This window comes from Myxine glutinosa, chromosome 9 (assembly GCF_964187855.1).
Source record: "Myxine glutinosa chromosome 9, kmMyxGlut1.1, whole genome shotgun sequence".
Classification (NCBI taxonomy): domain Eukaryota; kingdom Metazoa; phylum Chordata; class Myxini; order Myxiniformes; family Myxinidae; genus Myxine; species Myxine glutinosa.
The window spans coordinates 145,665,255-145,684,592 of record NC_136269.1 but is presented as its reverse complement, the minus strand read 5'-3'; the positions used below and the strand labels follow the sequence as shown (position 1 = coordinate 145,684,592).

At 44.3% G+C, this 19,338-nt stretch overlaps 1 protein-coding gene across 1 annotated transcript in view; it reads left to right on the top strand.

Annotated features, from left to right (window-relative positions):
* The window catches only part of PIEZO2 (piezo type mechanosensitive ion channel component 2), a 474,200-nt gene that overhangs the window by 248,250 nt on the left and 206,612 nt on the right, over window positions 1-19,338 (top strand). Inside the window, 4 exon segments of the mRNA XM_078785142.1 lie at window positions 4,413-4,534; window positions 13,694-13,860; window positions 16,803-16,979; window positions 17,941-18,066. Coding sequence (XP_078641268.1) covers window positions 4,413-4,534; window positions 13,694-13,860; window positions 16,803-16,979; window positions 17,941-18,066 — 592 coding nt within the window.

Below are 19,338 nucleotides of genomic sequence, written 5' to 3'. Positions count from 1 at the left end.
ACCGAACAACAAATACTGAACAACCAACACCGAACAACAAATACTGAACAACCAACACCGAACAACAAATACTGAACAACTAACACCGAACAACAAATACTGAACAACCAACACCGAACAACAAATACTGAACAACCAACACCGAACAACAAATACTGAACAACCAACACCGAACAACAAATACTGAACAACTAACACCGAACAACAAATACTGAACAACTAACACCGAACAACAAATACTGAACAACCAACACCGAACAACAAATACTGAACAACTAACACCGAACAACAAATACTGAACAACCAACACCGAACAACAAATACTGAACAACCAACACCGAACAACAAATACTGAACAACCAACACCGAACAACAAATACTGAACAACCAACACCGAACAACAAATACTGAACAACCAACACCGAACAACAAATAATGAACAACCAACAATAACCCTCAATAAATATCCATCAATTAACAACCAACAACCGGCAATCAGAACTTAATCCAGCACTCAACAACCTTCACCCAACAACAAACACCTGCAAACCCCATATCCGTCACTCAACACTACACAGAAAACAACCAGGACCCAACAACAAACACCGAACAACCAGAAGACCTTATGAACAGCACAAAAATGTCGACATCATGCCGTGGACACTGAACTGCTTGGTTAATGTCACTCAATATTTGCTGCTTGTGCTTCTTATAACTTGTCTTCATGCCTTTACTAACATTGTCCTTTGTGTCTCTGTTGATGTATTTGTCCTTGTTCTCTTCTTTTTGTTTCTACATGCTTTCAGCTTTCACAAAGTGAGCAGCAGAGTATATCTCATAGCGAATCGGTGGGTAACTTGATGTACCACACTACACTGAATCCATCCATGTACCACACTACACTGAATCCATCCATGTACCACACCACTGAATCCATTCATGTACCACACTACACTTAATCCATCCATGTACCACACTACACTGAATCCATCCATGTACCACACTACACTGAATCCATCCATGTACCACACTACACTGAATCCATCCATGTACCACACTACACTGAATCCATCCATGTACCACACTACACTGAATCCATCCATGTACCACACTACACTGAATCCATCCATGTACCACGCTACACTGAATCCATCCATGTACCACACTACACTGAATCCATCCATGTACCACACTACACTGAATCCATCCATGTACCACACTACACTGAATCCATCCATGTACCACACTACACTGAATCCATCCATGTACCACACTACACTGAATCCATCCATGTACCACACTACACTGAATCCATTCATGTACCACACTACACTGAATCCATCCATGTACCACGCTACACTGAATCCATCCATGTACCACGCTACACTGAATCCATCCATGTACCACACTACACTGAATCCATTCATGTACCACACTACACTGAATCCATCCATGTACCACACTACACTGAATCCATCCATGTACCACACTACACTGAATCCATTCATGTACCACACGACACTGAATCCATCCATGTACCACACTACACTGAATCCATCCATGTACCACACTACACTGAATGTCACTACAGAATTACATGTAGCACCACATACAACCATCATAGATCAACACTTGCACCCACAACAACCACACAGCAGTGTGTGCCAACAGAGAATACAGGAATGTGTTTACACAGCACCTCTCTCATATTTCATAACAAAAATGTGTAAGCTGCTCTCCTCTCTCATATTTCATAACAAAAATGTGTAAGCTACTCTCCTCTCTCATATTTTATAACACAAATGTGTAAGCTACTCCTCTCATATTTATAACACAAATGTGTAAGCTACTCTCCTCTCTCATATTTCATAACAAAAATGTGTAAGCTACTCCTCTCATATTTATAACACAAATGTGTAAGCTACTCTCCTCTCTCATATTTCATAACAAAAATGTGTAAACTACTGTCCTCTCATATTTTATAACACAAATGTGTAAACTATTCTCCTCTCTCACATTTCACAACACAAGTGTGTAAACAACTCTCTCCTGTCACATATTTTATAACACGAATGTGTAAACTACTCTCCTCTCTCACATTTCACAACACGAGTGTGTAAACTACTCTCTTCTCTCACATTGTATAACACGAATGTGTAAACTACTCTCCTCTCTCACATTTCACAACACGAGTGTGTAAACTACTCTCTTCTCTCACATTGTATAACACGAATGTGTAAACTACTCTCCTCTCTCACATTTCACAACACAAGTGTGTAAACAACTCTCTCCTGTCACATATTTTATAACACGAATGTGTAAACTACTCTCCTCTCTCACATTTCACAACACGAGTGTGTAAACTACTCTCTTCTCTCACATTGTATAACACGAATGTGTAAACTACTCTCCTCACACATTTCACAACACAAGTGTGTAAACAACTCTCTCCTGTCACATATTTTATAACACGAATGTGTAAACTACTCTCCTCTCTCACATTTCACAACACGAGTGTGTGAACTACTCTCTTCTCTCACATTGTATAACACGAATGTGTAAACTACTCTCCTCTCTCACATTTCACAACACAAGTGTGTAAACAACTCTCTCCTGTCACATATTTTATAACACGAATGTGTAAACTACTCTCCTGTCATGTTTTATAACACGAATGTGTAAACTACTCTCCTCTCTCACATTTCACAACACAAGTGTGTAAACAACTCTCTTCTGTCACATATTTTATAACACGAATGTGTAAACTACTCCCATTTCACATTATCTATCATGTATTTAATGAGAGAACCTGTAAAAATTGCATACTGCCCTTCACCTGTTAAATGACATATTTTGATCAGTTATATTTCACTGTTTCATAGATACGTTTACCCTGGTCCTGGGTTTAAAGGTCAAGGTAAACCAAATGATTTTAGTATTATGTTTGCAGTTTCCTCTCTAATGTTGGATTTCTCACTATTTTGTCCTGTTTTGTCTGTTGTGTGACTGTGTGCAATCAGTGTGAAACAAAATTTTCAAACACTGCACCCTAAGTAAGTGTCAAACATGGCATGAAAAGTCTTGCAAGACGCAAGGATCTTTTCATGCTCATCCCTACCATTTGGTTAATGCACGTCGCACATCGCCATCCCATCTCGATTGTCAGTCATGAGGCTATTTTAACATCATTTTGGACTGAACATTGTTATAGACTATGAGCCAGACCCCCCAAATTGACCGGTCGGTACCACACAGATGGAGTAAGGCTCATTGTGATTTTTAGCAAGATAAATGTCCCTAGATATGAAAAAAAAGTGATAGCAGTGTATAACTCTCGGCCATCTCTGTGTTATCACCCGAAATATTATTATACGCCCGCTTCGCTTCGCCAAAAAATGTGATATTTGCTAAAATTGGAATAAATATGTTTTTAAGGACCACAGAGTGCCGAGATCGAGATCGAGATCGTATTTGTTCGAGAGATCATGATAAACCTAGAGTGTGGAGCAAGTTTGCATGCATTGTGGAATATAATGTAGCTGATGTTACAAACCTACTTTAGGATACTAGCTAATACCAAAAATTACACTGAGATACCAAAAGTAGTAGAATAAACCTAAAATGTTCAAAAGCTATGATTCGTTCCAAAATATCAAAATTAGGGGGTATGGTTGAACATATTTTGAACTTTGCCAAAATATGTGCCCCAAACAACCACCATATTACAAAGTAATGATATATTCCAATGCAGTGGTTCCTTGCGAAGATTTTGAGGGGTCAAATGTTACTCTGGGAGTTTTCATTTTTAAAATATTGACAAAAATGTACAATGTGAATTCTGAACTCGAAGCGATTTCGACCACTTTTTCACTAAATTTAACATATTTTTTGTCATTATATCAATATTTTGATAAATAACCCCCACAAATGTTCTATATTTCTATTACTATATTAGTTGTCATCCAGTATGCAAATTATTGGCACTCTGTGGTCCTTAAAAACATATTTATTCCAATTTTAGCAAATATCACATTTTTTGGCGAAGCGAAGCGGGCGTATAATAATATTTCGGGTGATAACACAGAGATGGCCGAGAGTTATACACTGCTGTCACTTTTTTTTCATATCTAGGGACATATATCTTGCTAAAAATCACAATGAGCCTTACTCCATCTGTATGGTACCGACCAACCCCCTTGGCTCATAGCCTGTTAATGGGTTAAGCAACCTGAGTAAATTTTGGGATTTATTCGAATTTACTAGATTATGTCCTCACTGATCTGGTGTCCAGGCGTTGTTGACCCACAAAGCGAAATCATCTTTTGACGATTTGAGCTCAAGAATTGAAGCTTTTTAACATCCAAACTCTCAGTTGATGCCAATGACATTAATCTCACGTTACACCTTCACAGGTTGGCCTCACAAGGCAACAGTCTTCCAGATATCAGCGCAGCCTCTTACGAAGGTGGATCGGTGGGTGCAAGCAATCCATGTTCTGAAAAGCATGAAGAGATGGAGGACTCGGCACAAGAGGGTAATATGGAGCTGCAAGCAGGCCTTGCTTTGCGGACTATCTCAGGAACTGGACCTTTTATTCACGTATAGATCCAGGTTTCCATCAAGGATATTGGATGGAAAAAATTTCACTGTTGAGGCTGAAGTGACTGAATTTGTTGTCTGATTAGTCTAACTGATCCTACAGGAGCAGAACAAAACTCGACTGTGTCTTCTTCTTTCATATATAGGACATTGCTGGGTTGCATCTTTTGCTGAGATGCAGTGCCCCCCTGTAGGTTAGAGCAGGATTTCATGATATGTTCATTACCGAGAGCCCGGACCAGGAGAGGGACGGGGAGGGAGGAGGAAGGAGGGAGGAGAGGGGGTTGGAGGGGAAGCGGGATGGGCAATTGTCCTTCCTGCCTTTTGCTCGAAGGGGCGGGGTTAGAGTTGAATGCTTGAAAAGGTGTAAATACTGTGTGCTGCTCGTGCTAAGAAACAGCACGCAGTAAAATAAATAAATAAATAAAAACTAAAAAAATGAATACATTGCTAACCAAAGAGGTTTTTAACATCGGTTTCATCAGTTAAGCGGTTGACTACCGATAATTTAACATCGGTTAAGCGGTTTCTAAAATTCGTCATATCGTTTGACTACCGATAATGTTGTCATTGCAAATCTTCAGGGACCTTTATGAGGCAGACCATGAAATTCCCTCAAAAGGATTCCCCGATGGCAATTTGTCCTGTATTTGGTCAAATTTTCACTGCAATAATCTTACCGCACGCGGACATGATCACTTTTTGGGACCCGGTAATGTGCATGTATGGATCACTTCTGTTTTGATCACGAGCATCATGGTCTATGTTTAATTTGTATGGTGCATCTTAGTTTAAATTGAGGCCTCCATTTCTTCTTCGATTTGCAACTTGCTGTTAATCTCCAGATGTTTATCTTGCACCTTAAATTAATAAAGTGAAGGAAATGTTTGTTTTGTTGCCCTCCAAAAAATTCACCCCATTCCTCCCCTTCTGCCCTTTTACTGCCCTGGGGCCCCTATTTATGGTGCCGGCGATAGCGTACCCACTCTTCCTGAAGGAACATTATGGGATCTTTTACTTTCCAACAACCCTATCATTTAGCAGAGGTGGATTCATTGTTACGTTTGTGGGGGAAAATGAAGGAATACCGTAGTCGAGATAGAATCGTGTAGATTATAATGCTCCGTATGCCGCGAAGAACCCATCTCGATGTCCATAAGTAGGCCGTCTATCCGGGTAAGATCGTCTATTTTTCTCTCCATACGAGGGGTCCTAATTAGTTAGGGCTTAAGGATAATTCCCCAGTGTGTAATTTGCCCCTGTGATCTTCCCTCCGTCTTTATTACAATTAAAAATCCCGCCAAACAACAACTATAACAAATGGACTCATTTGCTCACCACGCCGCCAGGGCTAACCAACACCCAGCACATTTGCCGATTGTCATGTAAATCCAACCTCACGACCGCCGACGTCATCTGAACATTCCCTGAAGAGATTGGACTCCGCACCCCGATGGCTTGTAACGAGGAGGCCACGCCCCGACCTTCGTGATTGGTGGAGGCACGATGGGATGATTGAGTAGAGCTCGGTGATTGGAGAGAGTGTGACGTCAGCATGGAAGATTCGAGAGCTGAAGGAAAAAGAGAAGCTGTTGCGCCATCTGGGTCTTCTGGTCCTGGCTTTGATAGTGGATGGTCGCGTTTTATATTGCTCTCCCTGTGCCTTTGGCGGAGGCGGCTGCTCTTTGAGTGACATTCAAAAGTGAATGTTGAGCTTTTCAAACGCAGTGTGGGAAGCGGTCGCCATAAACAGGAGACAGATGAACACATGGGCAGACACCACGGTTTGCAATACTGTATATAATAGTTGACTTGTTTTCCAAGGAACTTCAACACAGAAGGAGACCATTGGGCTCATCGAGCCTGGACAGTGGTTGCCAACCTCCGACAGCTTTTTGTATATGGAGTCGAGGCTCATGGGAGAGTGACAACACTGAATGGACCTGGACCTCACAGGAAAAAAGGAAGAGTATTGAGAATGGGGGGAAGACACTAACCATGGAGTTAGAGGACAAAATATCGTGAGACTTGGATAAACCATGGGGTGAGGAGGAATAGGATTGACAGGATGTATAGAGATGGAAAAACTACAGTCCCTATATATAGAGTCCCGACAACTTGCAATTAGAAGCCATTTTGTTTCCATCGAGCCCGGCGCACCGAACTTGTTTCCATTGTGTGTGAAGCGTGATGTGTCCATTTTCGAATCAAACTGTCTTTCTCTGTGCCAAAAGGGAGATTATATTATGTAATGATTAATTTTAGTTTTAGTTCTTTGAAAGAGTCAAACAAGCCATACAATCAGACAGGATTGATTTATAACCTTGAAACATATCACAGAAACTGTGGCAAAATGAAGTGTAATGTGCTGGTAAAGGTTTACACTGGTGAGTGCCTGATTCGAGGTGAACAGAGCGAGTAGAAGAAACACACACACAGGTAGTGACAGAATGAAGCAATTTCAGAAAGGTGGAAGAAGGAGAGTGAAAGACAGAGATGGAGGCACACCATTCAAGCTGCATGTGCATACCATTCAAGCTGGATGTGCACACCATTCAAGCTGCATGTGCACACCATTCAAGCTGCATGTGCACACCATTCAAGCTGGATGTGTACACCATCAGGAGAGTAGATAATTAGAAATTATAACAACTAGTGAGATACCTGTGCTATGCACGGGTGGGAGGCCAGAACCACACAGGCAATGCAGATACGGCGAATGCTAAAGCATGAAACCAATGAATTCCACATTCCTGTAGCACCTTCAGTCGCACATCAGACATGGACAGCAAGTTCGTGAGGGACGTCCATGAAAAACGTACTCATTCGCAAACAAACGGGTGCGTTCACGTATAGAAACATCGATCGTGGGTCCGTGGCGAATCTGCATATGGCGATCCGCCAAGTTCACGTTCAGAAAGTAAAACCATGACGGGATGTCGTCATTTACTTGAACTCGATATCTCTTTTTTTCATTCCAAACAACATAACTCCAATCACAAATTAATCACAAAATAAACTTTTAACAACATTGTTAATGTTTCCTTCATTGTAAAAACTACCAAGTCAACAGTTAAAAGGATTTTGAGCCGATAGGTGTTACGGCCTCGGCAAGATCGATGGAGACAGCGATCTGTTAGCTTATACATCGCCCAAATAGCTATGTGGAAGTCTCTCATGTAGAAATCAAGCCCACGTCATGTGAACTTTGGCCGAGGTCATTATTTACTTTTAATGAGGTTTATATATGAATCAAAAAGAAGATAATTGGTTTTGGGTCGTCCTTTCCGCATATCTCGTGGGATTGTGAGTTGGAGAGACGGCCGTGATGGCGGGGAGGGGGTTGGCATTCTCTCAAGCAGGGATTCAACCCAAGGTCACCGAGTCCGATTGGTGCAGCCATGCAGCGATCGGTGTAGCCGTTTGTGCGGCACCCGGGACAATAACGTTATGCGGGAATCCAAACCTGAAAATGCTGGAGGCCAAAGCTGAAATTGGAAAAACAATATAGCCTATTTTACTCCAGGAGATCCCAGGATTACCCACCCAAAATATCGTTGCGATCGATTCAGCCGTTTTTGCGGTACCTTCGAACGGACTGACGGACAGACAGACGGACAGACGTTTGGTGAATTATAGTAAGATTGTGAATGAAAAAATAGGAAGAGCTTGAGGAGATTCATTGAGTGCTCTGCTTGAAAGCTAATGGGCAAGAGTGAAACTAGGTGGTTTGCCATTGCCTTCCCAACAGTTAGTCAGGGCAGGAATTTTAAACATATATATACCCAGACTGGACAGCTTCGAGGCGATTGTGCGTACCACGCGGCCATCCTGTCAGACCAGGTAGTATGTTGATTCACTGTTATTAAACAAACTGTGATTCCATGTTGTATTCTACACGTTTAAAATGTGTCTCATTTGGTGTCACATATCTTGTGGTTCAATGTTGAGCTTTGCCTGCGAGCAGAGCTTTTCAAAAGTAGCGTGTGAAGCAGCCATCGAGAACGTGAGACAGACAAACGCACGTATGGGCACCACGCTTCTCATTATATAATATTGTTGTGGTTTTGGAATAAAGGTTAATTCCCCCTCGTAGGTAGACGCACCACAACATGAAGCCTCGCGATAGTTCAGTTATTTCTAAGTGAATGTAAGCGCAGTCCTTTCTGTGTTTAGTTTTGCATTGAGTAGGCCAGTGAGCTTAGGTGTTCTTTTGGCGATAGCATGCCACGTGGCAGGCCTGAACAAGTCTACCGAGGCCGAAGGGAGGCACTGCAGGAGGAGTGGCCGGTAAGCACGAGCCGCCAATCAGGGTTCGAAGGGTGTGGCTAACCACGACGACCAGAGGCGGGGTTTGGAACATTCGAGTGAAACTCTGGGGCGGGGCGATAAAACCTTGCTCCGAACCCCCCCACACCTCAGAAGAGTTGAGTTGAGACGGCAGTTGAGGTCGGTCAGAGTCGTGTGCAAGTTGAGTTGGCAGTTGAGTTGGGTGAGTTCAAGTGCCGAGTTACAGTTCCCTGTGAGACGAGTTACAGTTCCCCGTGAGAGTGAGTTGGGTTGAGCTTGAGAACGCGAGTGGAGCTGCAGAACGAGCAAATTGAATTGCCTATTGTACACGAACTTTCCCCGTGCCCTGCGCTCTGCGCTGTATTAATCGCGCGCTCGAGAGGACGACCCGCGCCGGGCCACAGACGCGCGATTTCCTCCTGCCTGCCTCGCATCCTGTCCCTTCCCTTCCATCAATGGAAGAAAGAAAATCAATGGAAGAAAATCCTGTCCCTTCTATCAATGCCGTGAACATCCGAGGGCTACGCCCGGCGAGCTGTCCCGGAGCGACCGATGGCGAAGCGCGCTTGGTGCGCGAACATTCTTATCTTCTTCTCCCCGTGTGCATGAGTGGGCCCGTGTCTGGGGATAAGTAAGATTGATTAAGCTTCTGCTCTGTGTCTACTTTCCTCCTACATTCTGAATCATTGTACATTGTAAATAAATCGTGTTCTTCCTCTGATTTGACTGTCCTGTCCCTTCCATCAATTGGCTTTGCATAGTACGAATAGAACCGCTCGAATCGGGTTCCATAAAAGTAATAGCACGAGTCACGTGATACGCATACCGCTCGGGCGTACTCGATTAAGCGTGACTTGTGCGAGGCTCGATCCCCGCTTCCGTGGCAGCGTGGGTTAAAGGTATGTGCAAATTTGTCCCGATTACCCTTTTTCACGTTTGCCCGGAAGTGGCGATTCGGCCTCGCGGACCCGAAGGCCCAAGGGGGAAAAAGGGGTTTAACCCCCCCCCCTTTGTAACGGGAATGGGCTTCGGGAGATCCGCAACAATAATAATAATAATAATACATTTATTTTATATAGCGCTTTTCAAGAAGCCCGAAGACGCTTTGACAGAGTACAAAAAACAAGTGCAAAAAGACAAAATCAATCGGTAAATAATCAAAGCAAAAGGAAGGAGAAGGAGAAGAGATAGTCAGGGGTTAAATGCTGTGGGTTAAATGTTGAATGCAGTGTTGAACAGGTGCGTCTTGAGTGATGTTTTGAATGTGGTGAGTGAGGAGGAGTCTCTGATGGTGTGAGGTAGTGAGTTCCAGAGGGTGGGAGCAGCGATGGAGAAGGCCCTGTCCCCCCAGGATCTGAATTTGGTCTGGATGGGGGGGGGGGGGGGGTCAGGAGGTTGGTACCAGCAGAGCGGAGGTTGCGGGTGGGAGTGTGTCTGGAGAGGAGGTCAGCCAGGTAGGATGGGGCCAGGTTATGGAGGGCTTTGTAGGTCAAGAGGAGGATTTTGTACTGGATTCTCTGGGGGATGGGGAGCCAGTGAAGCTTGTAAAGGATGGGGGTGATGTGGTCACGGGTCCGGGAATGGGTGAGTAGACGGGCAGCGGAGTTCTGAATGTATTGGAGTTATTGGTGATTATTGAGGGTGAACCATAGAGGAGGCTGTTGCAGTAGTCCAGAAGGGAGGTGATGAAGGCGTGCATGAGGGTTTCTGCAGCCGTGGAGGAGAGGGATGGACGGAGACGGGCGATGTTTTTCAGGTGAAAGAAGGCTGTCTTTATGATGTGTTTCGTGTTTTTGTCGAAGGAGAGGGTTTGGTCAAAGATGATGCCAAGATTCCGGATGTGAGGGGAGGTGGATACTGGGAAACCGTCTCGATGTTGAGGGCAAAGTTATGGGTGGATTTGGTGAGCGTTTTTGGGCCAATGATGATTATTTCAGATTTATCATAGTTAAGTTTGAGGAAGTTGATTTGAAGCCAGGATTTTATTTCAGTGATGCAGTTTGTCAGGATAGAGTGGGTGGCGGTGGAGATGGACTTGGTGGAGATGAAAAGCTGGATGTCATCAGCGAAGCAGTGGAATTGGAGACCATGACGGTGGATTAAGTGACCAAGGGGGGACAGGTACAGGACGAAGACGAGGGGGCCAAGAACTGAACCTTGGGGGACACCTTGGGGGAGGGGAGCAGTGGGGGATTTGCAGTTATTGATGGAGATGAACTGGCGTCTGTCAGAGAGGTATGATTTGATCCAAGAGAGGGCAGTGCCGGTAATGTTAAAGGTGGTTTCAAGTCGGGTGAGGAGGATGGTGTGATTGATGGTGTCAAAGGTGGCACTGAGGTCGAGGAGGATGAGAATGTTGAGGTTGCCAGCATCAGAGGAGAGGAGAAGGTCGTTGGTGATTTTGAGGAGAGCAGTTTCAGTACTGTGGTTGGAGCGGATTCTGGATTGGAATGTTTCATACAGGTTATTGGCAGAGAGGTGATGTTTGAGTTGAGTGGCTACAGTGCGTTCCAAAACTTTTGACAGAAAGGGTAGGTTGGAGATGGGTCTGAAGTTATTTAGGGTGTCAGGGTTGAGTCCAGGTTTTTTCAGAATGGGGGTAACAGCAGCAATTTTGAGGGATGGTGGGACGATGCCTGTAGACAGGGAGGAGTTTATTGTTGCAGTGATAAGTGGAGAGAGAGCAGGAAGGGAGGCCTTGACAAAGCTGGAGGGGATGGGGTCAAGAGTGCAGCTGCAGGTGGCAGTTTTCATTCCTATGAGGAGTTCAGAGAGGTCAGTAGGGGAGACTGGGGAGAATTGAGACAGGGGTTGGCAGGATAAGCGGGGGGCAGGTGGTTTGAGGGGGAGCGGGTGCAGTGGTGGTTAAGCTGTTGTAGATGTTGTCAATTTTGCATTGGAAGAATGAAAGGAAGGAGATGCAGTTGTCTACTGTGAATGACTGGGTGGTGGTTTTCAGGGGGCTGAGGAGTTTGTTTATTGTAGAGAAGAGTGCTTTTGGGTTTCCGGAGCCAGAGTGGATAATTTGAGAGTTGTAGGCGGAGCGGGCGCGGGAGAGGGCATCTTTGTAGTGTTGTAGGTGGTCCTTGTAGGCTTGGGAGTGAATTGTGAGACCTGTTTTATTGCGGAGTCTTTCAAGTTGGCGAGTACGAGTTTTCATCAGGCGGAGTTCAGGGGTAAACCAGGGAGCAGAATGGGTGAAAGAAACTGTTTTGGTTTTCATAGGTGCAAGGTGGTCAAGGCAGGAGGAGAGAGTGTGGTTGTAGTAGTCAGTGAGGTCAGAAGGGGTGTGGAGGTCAACGAAGGGAGAAGTGGACATTTTTTCAGAGAGGGTGGATGAGAATGAGGTAGGTGAAAGAGCGTTTAGCTTACGGAAGTTGATAGTGCGATAATGCCTTGGTGCTGGGGTGGGGATGTTGATGGTCATAGTGATGGCTAAGTGGTCAGAGAGGGTGAGGTCGGAGCCAGAGAGATGGTGAAAAATTAATCCAGTAGAGCAGACAAGGTCCAGAATGTGACCACGATTATGGGTAGGAAAGTTGACATGTTGAGTGAGGTTAAAGCAGATGAGTAAATCAGTGAAGTCAGTGGTTATTGTGGAGTCAGTGGAGTCCATGTGGATATTGAAATCACCGAGGAGGAGGATTGAGGGGAGAGGGAACAGAGCTGGGTCAGAAAGTAGGAGAAGTCAGACAGGAATGATGGGTGTGGTTTGGGAGGGCGGTAGACGACAGCCATGACTGACTGCGTGTGACCAGAGAGTTTAAAAGCCAGGTGTTCAAATGATGGAGCAGATGAGATGGAGATGAGGCTGGTCTTGATGTCTTGTCGGTGAATTACGGCAATTCCACCACCTCGGCCCTCCGAGCGTGGTTTATTGATGTAAGAATATCCATTGGGTGTAGTGAGGTTGAGTGAGAAGTAGTCCAGAGGTTGTTGCCAGGTTTCAGTGAGATAGAGAAAGTCCAGTTTATTATCCAGAATGTAGTCGTTCAGGATGAGGCTTTTGTTGTTGAGAGACCGGGTATTGAACAGGGTGAGCTTGATGTTGTTTTGTACGGTGGGGATGAACTCAGGTGATTTAGCCAGGGTTTGCAGACAGGAGGTGCGATCGTGTGCATTGCTGTGACCAGGTGCACTGGGACGATGAGTGGGAGTGCGCTGAGCCGACCAGAGTATGGGAATGGAGTGACCTGTTTGTAAGTAAACAAACTTACGACCGGAGCCTCTATGAATGTATCTGGGTCGTCGCAGGAGTCCGTGGTATTTGATTGCAGAGATGTATGATGGGGTGGAGTAAGTGTTGAGCAGAAGAAGCCTTGCGGCGGAGTACCTCAGAGCCATGCCAGGCAGGAGCGAAGGGACGAGTACGAGGCCAAGGTCGAGGAGGCAAAGCGGCAAACGCAGCGGCAAACGACCGCAGCCGCTAATCAAGACCACAGCGGCAAACAGCCACCGCCGCAAACAACGGCCACAAACAACGGGAGCGGGCCTGAGGAAACAGTGGAGGAGCCGGGCAGGCGAAGCCAGGAGCAGAGCCGGGACCGAGCAGAGGGAATGACCCAACGGTCAAAAATCCGCCACGACCACCAGAAAAGCAAACTATGTCCAATGGCCCAGTCGGAGAAGCGGCGAACAAGTAACGCCAGCGTCCTCTCCAGACCGGACCGGAAGCGGAAGTCAATCAATGAAGCGGAAGTCAATATAACTCTTTTAATGCTATAACACAATCTTATAAAATTATATAACTCCTCTCTCTGATGTTCAGTAACATAATAATCATGTTGGATTGTCTTTTGTCCAGTTCTAGAAGAGAAGAACAAGTGGACATTGGTTATTGACCGGCTGACAGTCCTTCTCCTCAAGTTCTTTGACACTCTTCATCGTATTCAAGTGCTGTGTTGGCGCATCCTGGAACTGCACATCATCAAGATCGTTGCATTCTCTATCATCTGGATTGTCCTCAAGGAGGTTGGTAGAAACCACTTTTTGTAACGGACATCTTCTTATATCCTTCAGAAAACGTTACTCTTCCTCTTTTCCTGTAAACGCAATGAGCAGGTGCCTGAATTGCAACCATTTCTCCTTCTGTTTTAACAGGTTTGGTTTTCCCCCATTGGCTTCTATTTTTCCACTATTGGTATTTTTATTCATTAATTTGCTTTTCTGTCCTTCTCTTTGTGCGGTACTTTACATAAAACTCGTTATCCGTTTACGTTTTCATCATTCTTAAGTTTTATCAACATTACACTGTTTTCTTTTGATTTAATTTTATCCTTTCAAATTCATATTCATCACCACTTGGATTATTTTCACTATTTCTCCCTTTTACAGAAACAAAATAAACTAGATATCTGCGATGCCTCCCCCGGTTTACCCTTGATGGTCACCCACGACTTACCCTTGATGATCACCCACGACTTACCCTTGGTGATCACCCACGACTTACCCTTGATGATCACCCACGACTTACCCTTGATGATCACCCATGACTTACCCTTGGTGGTCACCCATGACTTACCCTTGGTGATCACCCACGACTTACCCTTGATGATCACCCATGACTTACCCTTGGTGGTCACGCATGACTTACCCTTGGTGGTCACCCACGGCTTACCCTCGGTGATCACCGACAACTTACCCTTGGTGATCACCCACAACTCACCCTTGGTGATCACCCACGACCTTACCCTTGGTGATCACCCACAACTTACCGTTGATGATCACCCACGACTTACCCTTGGTGGTCACCCACGACTTACCCTTGGTGATCACCCACGACTTACCCTTGGTGGTCACCCACGGCTTACCCTTGGTGGTCACCCATGACTTACCCTTGGTGATCACCCACGACTTACCCTTGGTGGTCACGCACGAAACAGAAACACATCTCCCAGTCACAATGTTGATGAAGAAGATTGTGCAGTGGCCTTCGTGACCCCACCCAGACTCTGCAACCTCCAATTGGAGTGGTGAACACTGAACAGGCTCCTCCCACCTAGAGCATTGGGAGGTGAAGATGTCAGCAGAGAGCATCCAATCGGAATTGGCCTTGTTGATAGGTGGCCTCGATAGGTTCTTCTTCAATGTCTCATTCACCTTGTGCTTGTGGGAATATCACCTGAGGAATGCACAACGAAAAGCTTTGTGGTTCTTTTAAATTCTGTTTAAATGGAAATGTCCTTGAAATGGAGGAAGTAGAGGACGGGGAAGACCGAGAAAGACTTGGCTAAAGATGGTGGAAGACGAAATGCGGGCAAGGGGGTTACCCAGGAGAGATGCAGAAAATAGGGCAAAATGGAGAAGATTGTCATGGGGACCGCAAGGCTAACCCCCGCTCTAGCAGGGAAAGTGGCCTTAAAATGCATGTTGTTGTTGTTGTTTGTCCTTGAAATGTCTCTGTTGATGTCTATATGAAAGTTTGTTGTACTAATCATCTTTTTATTCAAGTTGTAATCAAAGAGGTGTTTTTTGTTAATTAGCTCACAATCCAAAAAGTAGGTCAAGGACACTAATCAAATATCAGGTGCATAACTTCAGTGCAGGTAACACTATTATAATGCAAGAACGTCATGTAAGGCCCAGCAGTCTTTGGGATTCCTCATTGGCAAAAAATGACCGATGACGTTAATGCATTTTTTTTCGGACCATTTGACCTTGACCTTTAACCCAGAGATGTATTATGTAAATTAAATGTAAATGCACATTGCTCTAGGCTATCTAGGGAGGGCAATTACATTCTGATGTGATAAACCTATGTCGTGTTTTGGTGAAAAATGTTAAAATGTCTATAATTAGGTGATGACCTTAAAATTAGGTCAAGGTAAAAAAATGATGTCAAGCATACTTACTATTCGCATTATTGATGCAAAATTTCATTCTGAAAGTCGCAGCCGGATATGAGATACGGTTCGGACATTGATAAAGTTTGGTAATTGGGAGTGACGGAAGAAAACCAAAAGAAAACCTAAATGTCGGTTTAGTACTCCCAGGGGTCAAATGAACTCTGAGGGTCCAATTAAAAATTGTGAGCACTAATTGTAGAAACAAACCCTACAATAGGTACCGTGAAATGGGGTGAATAGGGACAGCAAGGTGAATAGGGGCACAAACTGAAAAAAAAGTTTGGAAACTTTTTTCGCTGAAAATTGATAACCATACTGAGTTGTTGATATTTGGGTTGAAAGTGTTCTCTTGTTTTTTTTTTAAGCAACTTATAGTCCCTATTAACCCCATATATGGGTTAAATAGGATTTTTATGGCTGTCCCTATTCACCACGTTTTACGGGTGAACAGGGACAGTCACTAATACAAAAAAATAATAATCAAGAAATAGGGACAGTTTGGAGAAACTTTTTATCCCATATTTCTTTTCATTGGCACCGTGGTTTATATTATGGGTGCGTATTATGTGCATCCATCTGAGCTATCAATTTAGCAATAAGTTGGAAACTCGGGATTGTTTCTTGATTATTATTTTTTTGTGTTAGTGACTGTCCCTATTCACCCGTAAAACGGGGTGAATAGGGACAGCCATAAAATCCTATTTATTCCTATTTAACCCATATATGGGGTTAATAGGGACTATAAGTTGCTTTAAAAAAAAACAAGAGAACACTTTTAACCCAAATATCAACAAATCAGTATTGTTATCAATTTTCAGCGAAAAAAGTTTCCGAACTTTTTTTCAGTTTGTGTCCCTTGTCCCTATTCACCCCATTTCACGGTAAGGCCTTCTCCTATAGGGTGACGGTTAAATATCGAGCAATTTCATGTAATTTTATTTTAAAGCTTAAACATTCAGTTTGTACTTCATGGAGCTAAATGTATTTGTTTTTCTCTTTTGTGAATCATAAACTTTTCTTTTTTTGTCGAATTTCTTCTCTTTTAATGATAACTCTTTTTCCCTGCAGGTGTCTCTCCTCAACTACCCTTTCATCATCTTGTGGTCATTTGCACTGCCCTTCCCATCTCTTCGACCCCTCGCCTCCAGCATCTGTACCGTTTGGACATGTGTGGTGATCATTTGCAAGATGATCTACCAGTTGGATACCATTGAACCTTTGGCCTACTCGAGCAACTGCACGATGGTTGGTCTAACTCCACGGTTGTTATGCAATAGTCATTGATATGATTGCAGTTTCAGCGAGCATGAGGTTTATTGAAGGTTTTGAGTAATGATATCAGCACTGGAATTCGGGGTACCCGAAAGGTATTACCACAAATGTGTGGAGACTTCTGGGGGAAATGGCTCCCAATTATTCTATTTGATGCCATTTCTCTGGATCTTTCATTGCATTAATCTGGAGCTTTGTCCAACTTGTAGCAATGTAGCATGGCCTGAAAACCTCACTGCTTTATCAGGTTTATTTCATATTCTTTCGTCCTGTTTGTAACCTGGACCATCCCCCCCCCCCCCCCCACATCCTCCCTCCAAATCACCATTTACTCTTTGTTTCTGATAGAAAGACAATTTTTTTTTGAGATGCATCAGCTCTGGAGTCTTGTTAATATCCATCCAGAATATTCAAGCTTCAAGCTCATGATTTGAGGGTTCAACTTCAACGCGCTCTTCACATACCTTTATTTGGGTGGTGTATAGGCAACTGACAGCTCCCTCAATCGCTCCTGAAAAAGGAAAAGAATAACCGGCTTACGTGCCTGAAGCAAAAACATTCCGACTGCTTATAATTCAAAACAACTCTGTGCGGACTTGTAATACCCTCTCCCTCCTGGACGTGGCGCTACACGATACACCTCCTCCCCCAAACACCACCGAGAGATAAAACACCCCATAGAGTGTAGACTAATTGGGGTCATGCTGATCTTTTGTAGGAAGTCTGGTAGTAACGGGCCCAGGATTGTAGGAGGAGTAGAGCGACACACACACACACACACACACACACACACACACACACACACACACACACACACCGGTCCTTGAATTATAGTAAGGAAATATAATTGACAGATTGTCATGTCTGCTTTAAATCAAATATCTCTTACTTCCTCCCGTCCCTCCCACATCAATTCCCATCCCATCCCATGCAGCCTCTCCTTAATGAGACCAATATAGAAGAAAACCTTTTACGAGCATCGGTCCTGTACGTGTCGCCCGTGGATCCGGCTGCCTGGGTTGGAATTCGCAAGTCTCACCCAGTTATCACGTACATCAAGGTTTGATGTGTTTTGGTTAATATTGTTCGGATTTGCCTGTACAGTTACCCTGTGAACCCTTGCTTATGATATTGTCAGGGAACTTTTACTGAACCCTGATCTAAGGAAATCACTCAAGACGAAACTCAGATTCAAGGAGCTCCGAGCCGAGATTTATTCCGAAGTTAGAGGGAAAACTTGTTACACAAAATCGAACTAAGAGATAACGCGACGCTTGGTTGAAGAAATCTTCTCCCCTCTCGTCTTGCTTCCTCTGATGACCAGTCTTTCTGCCCTCGGAGCATGGTCCTTAGATGGACCCTCGATCCTTTGATGTAGTGCGATTGAAATTCAGAGATCAACACAGAACTCAGCGGCTGGTGCCAAAACCCAGACCAGACCCATCTGGTCTTTATCATGAAACCATTAAGAGGTTTACAAAAGATGACTATCATGGGAAGAAGGGAACCGGGTCACTGTTTGAGCCAAAAGGTCAACATTCTCTGACAATTTAATCTCAGTCAGTTGACTCTTGTATTTTACCCCAGGGCTGAGTCAACACTCTTCCCTGAGCCTTTCACTAAAGGACAAAGGTTATCTCTTCGGTTCCAAGGCTTGGCCAAACTGCACGGTATGAAAACCCATTTTACACAAGATCACCTTTTTTTTTTCTTTTTTTTTGTATACGGAGTCGAGGCTCGTGAAAGAGCTAACATTTATCAAACAAACAAGCAAACAAAGTATATAAAAAGAGGAGCGGTCGACAAGATGGGGAGAGAAGGGGAGGAAGCACACAAACACAACATTTGAGAGCAGGGACATCGGGATATGTTTTTGGAGGGAGAGGGCCTGGGGGGAGGCAGGATAGGTATAAAACGCAAGGACACCAAGGACTTCCAGGAAAGAAGTCAAAAGTCACCTCAAAAAAGTGGATTTGGGGTGAAATTAGCGGGGGTAGAAAAGATCAAGGTTTTGGATTGGGGAGGATAAGAGATGGTGGCGAACAGCCGTTTTAAAGACCTGGAGGGAGGAGTGGGATTGAAGAGAGTGAGGGAGTTTGTTCCAGAGGCGGGAGAAAAGAGGAATGAAGGAGTGAAGGTGAGCAGAGAGTCTTGATTTTGGCAGTTTAACCATTATGCCCCCATTTCACTTATGCCGATTGGCCCCGATTAGCCCCGATCTCCAGGTCGGGAGCGATCGGGACACTTTGGAAAAAACTGGTCATCTACGCTGTATCTACGCTGTATCTACGTCCTAAGTACGCTCCGATTACGATCACTACGCTGTAACCAC